Source organism: Sceloporus undulatus, chromosome 2 (genome assembly GCF_019175285.1).
Source record: "Sceloporus undulatus isolate JIND9_A2432 ecotype Alabama chromosome 2, SceUnd_v1.1, whole genome shotgun sequence".
NCBI classification, from domain to species: domain Eukaryota; kingdom Metazoa; phylum Chordata; class Lepidosauria; order Squamata; family Phrynosomatidae; genus Sceloporus; species Sceloporus undulatus.
Window position 1 is genome coordinate 43707838 of NC_056523.1, and position 6654 is coordinate 43714491.

Genomic DNA, 6654 nt, shown 5'->3' on the forward strand with positions numbered 1-6654 from the left:
CTGCCTTTTTCGCAGTCTGGGACTCAGGGAGTCATACAAAAGACAGAAAATTATAATAACGGTTAGATGAAAGGCCCTTCTTCTATGTTGGCTGCTACCACCTGGCCTTGGAGAGAGAGAAGAACTGGCAGTATCTCCTGGACTTGATCCCCTTCTCCACTGCCATTCCCTTCTCTTTTTGGGTCATGTCTTTTTAGACTGTAAGCCTGAGGGTAGAAAACTGTCAAGTTAACAATCTGTAAGCCCATCTGAGATCCTTTGTGGCTGAAGAGCGGGGTATAAATACTCTAAATAAATAAATAAGAATACATATAATTAAAAACATACAAAAGCTGATATTAAAACAGTAATAAACATTTCAGAGTCAGAGGTGTTTTTTTGTTTGTTTGTTTTTTTGGGTGGGTTTTTCGGGTTATGTGGGCATGTTCTGGAAGAGTTTATTCCTGGAATTTCGCCAGCATCTGTGGCAGGCATCTTCATAGGAGTCATTTTGTCACTTAAAGTGCTTTGGAAAGTGATCAGATCCCACCATGATGGGGCAGACTTGTGTTGCCTACATCTCAGCAGACATTTTGCCACCTGGCTCCTTTTCTTTTTTCAGCTTGCTTTTACAATAAATTATATGAAAGGTTCTTGCAACAGGAGCCACTGCAGAATGCTAGCTAACATCATAGTGTTCTGCATAAGGTGACCTACTTGCACATACGTACATTCTCCAGTCATGCTTTAAGCTCCATTTCTGGTTTATATAACAACATATTAGTTTCATCAGATAGCAGTACAGAGTTTTAAACAGACATTGTTTTATTTTTCTTCTCTGCACTGGAAAAATATAAATGTTAATTAAAATATGGGAAATATATTTTTCTCCCATAATGTAAATATGTATTCTTGTAGACCAGGAATGAGAAGCATGCCCCCTTCCCATTTGGTGTTCCCAACCCTCCCACATTGCTGGGGGGGGGGGGACATAAAAATAGAAGAATTTCTGCTCATACTGTAGAAGACTCCAGAGGTATTGATTCTCCTTTATAATAAGGTGCACACACAAACCATTTTTGGCTTGAAAAAGGAGAGTTTACAAAATTAGAAAGAAATGGACTTTCTGTCATTTTCCTTTAGGTTTTGAGTTGGAGGGTCAGCCTCTACTAAGCCTTAAGAACAGGAATTACCATAGTCCCTGAAGCCCAGAATTTATCCATTCATATTGTAGATAAGTATTAGTAGATATATATCTTCAAGGACTGAGATCTGTTGGGAGAACCTTCCTCTGTGTCCCACCAGTGTGAGAACAGGGGAAAGGGCCTTTTCAGCTGTTTGCACCCTACTTTGGAAGCCCAACAGGCATTGACATTGGTCTCATTTTGCCACAAAGAGAGCCAGTATAATTACAGCGCTTTAGAAATAAAGTTTAATAATAATAATAATAATAATAATAGAAATAAAGTTTAATAATAATAACAACAACAACAGTATAGCATAGTGGTTTGGGTGTTGGACTAGGACTCTGGAGATGAGGGTTTGATTCCCCACTTGGTCATGGAAAGCTACTGGGTGACCTTAGACAAGTCACACACTCTCAATCTCAGAAGATAGCAATGGCAAACCTCTCTCTGAACAAATATTGGCAAGAAAACCTTGCAATAGATTCACCTTAGGATTGCCATAAGTCAGAAACAACTTGAAGGCATGCAACAACAGCAAATAATAATAACATTTCTTTATGTCCCTTTTACCATAGGGTGGAACATCCAACATATACAATCTGGAACAAAACAATAAAACACAACACTATAATATATCTAAAAATACTAAAATAATATACTAATATGCTAATGTACTAAAAACTGCTACTACAACAATTCAGCTCACCATTATTTCTAGTTCCTTTGCATATCTTTTATTCTATGACATTTCATCTTTTTAAAGAACTAGCAGTGTTTCATCAGTATTACATAATTTAAACATCTCCCCATCATCACTTTTTAAATATATAGCCCTAGTTGTCCACTCTCCTCCTTTGGAGGTTTTGAAACAGAGGCTGGAAGGCCATCTGTCAGGGGTGGTTTGATTGTGAGTTCCTGCATGGCAGGGGATTGGACTGGATGGCTCTTGTGGTCTTTTCCAACTCTATGATTCTGTGATCTTGTGCTTGAAAGTGGTGGGCCAGTTCTCCAACCAAAAGGCTCCCAACATGTCCCATCCTAACATCTGCAATTCTCTTCTTGCATCTCTTCTGTCTCTGATGTGAAATTTGAGGAGCTAAATTTGACACTCGGTCCTCCACTTACATATCCCTGTCTTATGATGTCCTAGCATGTCAGTCAATAACTGTGATGCTCATAACAGGTTACACTGTATTTGTTTTTAAACTATTATATCCTTGATGCTAGAAGGCCTTTATTCACTTACCAACATGTTGTTCTGCATTTTTGTTGTGTAGCACTCGTTTTTTTGCCGACTAACAGAAGATAGGAAGTCAGAAAAATTCTTCAAAGTCTTTTATGATCGCATGAAAGTGGCCCAGCAAGAAATCAAGGCTACTGTCACAGTTAACACCAGTGATCTGGGAAATAAAAAGAAAGATGATGACTCAGACAGGGATGTACCTGCTAGAAAAAGAGGTAACTTTTCAGTGCTGCAGTAGTGTATGGCCCATTAAAGTAAATACTTCATCCTGTAGTTAAGTATTTAATTGCTGCAGTGATTTTGGTGTACAGCATGGAGTTGAAAGTTCAGTTCAATTTCCCTCTTTGTACATTTGTACAGCTGCTGAAATGATGACTGGTATTCTTAATATTAATGTTTCCGATAGAACAGTTTGACATGTTATTTCATCTGTACCTTTATCACAGATTACTCTACAGGCACTAGGTCTAAAATTTTGCAGCTAGAAACAGACTTCTATATATTTTTTTCTATATTATAGACTTCTATATTATTATTTAGATGTGATGGACCAGGATGTGTACTAACAATCTCACTCTTCATTTTCTTTTATCTTTATTCTCGTGTACTGAAGCACACATTCCATGCATGAGTGCATATTGCCAGTACCATGGAACAGAAGGGATTTCATTGCACTGCCATAGTATCTGTGATCCAGCAGTGTCACTGACATTGTTATGCCTGAAGCACATCCACAAACTGGGGGTGGGGGAGTAGATGGGCATAGTTAGGCACCAAATCTTTGGGAGCATAGGTTAGCAATGTTTGTTCTATTTTGCGTTTTAAACATCCTCATAAATTAATCCTAATTACTATGGATGAAATAGATATTGTAGGGCATCAGTTGGGAGTCTGAAGGCAAGAGACAAAAAGCAGTGGAGTCTTGACAAGTCACCTTCCTCTTTCCAGTGTATCCCTATTGAAACATAACTTGCCTATGTAAAAGGAGAGAAGAGTGGTTTGGATCTAAACCTAATACTTTGGCCTAAATTCTAATTGAATCAGTGGATTTTATGTATGTATTGACTTGCCAAGTTGTCATTAATTATATGATTCTCATTTCATTAGATCTAACAATTGGACCTTAGGCCTATAATTTAACTATTGACATTAATAGGCCTTAATATGGTCATGACCTCAGTCACAATGATTGTAATAGGTTCATGGTATAGCAGCCCACTATAAAGAAGTCTGACAGACTAGTAGATACTGACATCTAATTTTTCTGTCCGTTATTAGAAGGAGTTTCCATTCATGGAGGGAGAATTGCACTCATGGATAACCACAGTGAGTGGTTATCTAATCTGTTATCTTTAAAATTTATAAATGAATAAATTTATATATACAGTCTGCCCACACCATGTGCAGGCTTGCCAGCCATGGACTTGAGCTCACATAGACGGCATGCCTGGGGGGACAAAATGGCGCCCATGTCCAGGAGTGTGCCACCATTAGAATCAATGGGACTTGAAGTCCTGCTTTTTTCTCTCTTTTTTGCATACATGAGGGTAGTGGTCCAGAATGGATCCCCCACGTATACAAAGGGAGCACTGTATATGAGAAGAAGCATGAAATGAGTGTGCACTGAACCATCAGAAATAATATACCTAAAATAATAATAACAATAACAATAACAATAATAATAAATATTTATTTATATCCCGCCTCTTCCGCTTTGAGGATCGAGGTGGGTAACAACAAAGTTCATACTATACACAATAATAAAAACAACAAGCCCCACAAGACCCCGGCCCAACCATATATACCATATATATTCAACTATAAGTTGATCTCATTTGTAAGTTGAGGGCAGGTTTTGGGGCCAAAATTATGGATTTTGGTATGACTCGTGGATAAGTCAAGGGTAAAATTTAGGAGCATGTAACTAAGGATCTATGAAGCAAAAGAAAACAATGCCAAAGAACTTACAAAATACCAGTAGGAATAACTGTTTGTGTTTACACTATAGGCTGGATGGATGAGAGAATGGAAGGGGGTCAGTGCTTCCACAACAGATTACACTCTTCCCTTTCACCAGGGGATGGTTCCTATCTGTCTGTCTGTCTGTCTGTCTGTCTAGCTAGCTAGCTATCTGAGTTAAAGTACAGTACTTACATTGACCCGTGAATAAGTCGACTCAGATTTCTCGGGTCAATTTTTTGACTAAAATTTCTACACATATACATGAGTATATACAGTATTCATTATACTGACCTCAGTGCACTTATTACAGAAGTGGAATACTTTCTCTGGTGTACATGAATACTCTGCTAGAAGTAGTGGGTTGATATGCTAAGTTGCCTTCATTGTAATCTGTTAATGGATTTTGTCATTATTTATTGTAGCACTGCGGGAACCCATGGTCCAAATAACTGAGGAAGTGAGAGACCAGTTGGTTGAGGCCTCTGCTGCAACTAGGAAGGCATATAACACTTACAGGAGAGAAGCTGATCCTGATGAGCATTATTCAGCAGGAGATGGAGCACAGTCTGCAGCAGACAAAAATAAAGATGAACTGGAGATGAGTCCTGTTATCACAATAATGCAACCCATTCTGCGTTTCTTGCAGCTGCTTTGTGAAAATCATAATCGGGACCTGCAGGTAGGCTAATTGGATGCTTGACTATCTTATGGTTTCTGCAGTCTTTGCAGCTGAAATGTAGATATTTTATTTAAGATGAAGTGTAATGTGAAGCCACATGCTTCCTGCAATGAATGGCAATGCCAGCCATTTTTGCTTTCTGTTTGAAATAGATCCTCATTGGTTTCCTTTACCCCGCCAGACCCAACACTGTAAAAAGTATTCATGCACCATTCAGTCTCCCATTCTCTTGCCTTTATCCATTTGTTCTCACATCCTCTTAATGGGAATGCCTAGTTGCTTTGGTTCTCTGCATAGCATAACTGTGTGTTGAGACAGTGTGAGAAAGAGTCTCCATGTGGAAAGACACCTTTGTTTTCCCAGAGTTCCCCTTGTAGGGGGAGCTCAGTGTATATCCCCATGCTGTGTGAATGCAATTTTAGGGAGGCACTTCCGTTGTGGATGGTAGCAGAGAACTTGGAGTTAGAAAGTTGGTGGGTTAAAATGAAACTTTTGTTGCTAAAATGCATGTTTGCATAGACTGAACTGCTGAACCAAAATAAAACTGAAGATTCTTTCCTCCATCTTCGTAGAACTTCCTGCGTTGCCAAAACAACAAGACCAATTACAACTTAGTATGTGAGACACTGCAGTTTTTGGACTGTATTTGTGGCAGTACAACTGGAGGACTTGGTCTTCTTGGGCTATATATTAATGAGAAAAATGTAGCACTGATTAACCAGACACTGGAAAGTTTGACAGAATATTGCCAGGGACCATGCCATGAAAACCAGGTACAGTAATACAATTGCTGCAAGTGGACAGAATGGCACAGATGATAAATTGGGGATCCAGCTGGAATTCTGAGAACTCTTTTCTGTTCCTAACTGAATATTTTATAGTTTCTGTCTCTGAGGACTGTAGAGAGTAATGTACAGAAATGCACTTGCTATTGCTGTTGCTATATTCTTGGGATATAGGGAATCAGAGAAGCCTCATTGCGGAATATGTCAAAGGCTAGCTTTACAGCAACATTGCACTAGCTATCTCATATTCTAGCAAGCCAGCATTTTGTCAGCTTTTGTGATTGACAGGATTGTTGTCAGATTTGCAAAGAAATGAAGCTGATTATAGTTATATAATTCTTTTGTTTTTGAAAATCCATGAGGTATCTGACTACAATACAATAAAGAATATAAAAAGTAATTGTCATAGAACACATGATGAAATTAAAATTAAAGCAAAATTGCAAAACATAGGTCTCTATGTTTTGCAATTTGCAGACCAGGACTCTGCTTGTCTATGCAGTGTCTTATTGCTTAGAGATCTTGTTTTCTTTGTTTATGGCTAGCCATTAAAAAAAAAAACAATTGTAGGAATATTCACTTTACCTATTTATTTCCTTTCTTCCTCACTATATAGAACTGCATTGCCACTCATGAGTCCAATGGTATTGATATAATTACAGCATTAATTCTCAATGACATCAATCCTCTGGGGAAAAAGAGGATGGATCTTGTATTAGAACTGAAGGCAAGTAGATATTTTATCAAAAGGGACAGTACACAAAAGGAAGCCAAAATCTTTATGTAAATAACATCTGTGATATGTTGAAGAGACTGATG

General features: G+C 38.2%; 2 protein-coding genes across 6 annotated transcripts in view; one reads left to right on the plus strand and one right to left on the minus strand.

The window, feature by feature from the left end:
* The window catches only part of SUMF1 (sulfatase modifying factor 1), an 891645-nt gene that overhangs the window by 353025 nt on the left and 531966 nt on the right, over nucleotides 1-6654 (minus strand). The gene's annotated exons all lie outside the window — the stretch shown is intronic.
* The window catches only part of ITPR1 (inositol 1,4,5-trisphosphate receptor type 1), a 276298-nt gene that overhangs the window by 214645 nt on the left and 54999 nt on the right, over nucleotides 1-6654 (plus strand). For all 5 annotated transcript variants that reach the window (XM_042448619.1, XM_042448620.1, XM_042448622.1 and 2 more), the window contains 4 exons: nucleotides 2444-2624; nucleotides 4794-5050; nucleotides 5623-5823; nucleotides 6452-6562. In XM_042448619.1, coding sequence (XP_042304553.1) covers nucleotides 2444-2624; nucleotides 4794-5050; nucleotides 5623-5823; nucleotides 6452-6562 — 750 coding nt within the window. The remainder of the gene's footprint in view (nucleotides 1-2443; nucleotides 2625-4793; nucleotides 5051-5622; nucleotides 5824-6451; nucleotides 6563-6654) is intronic.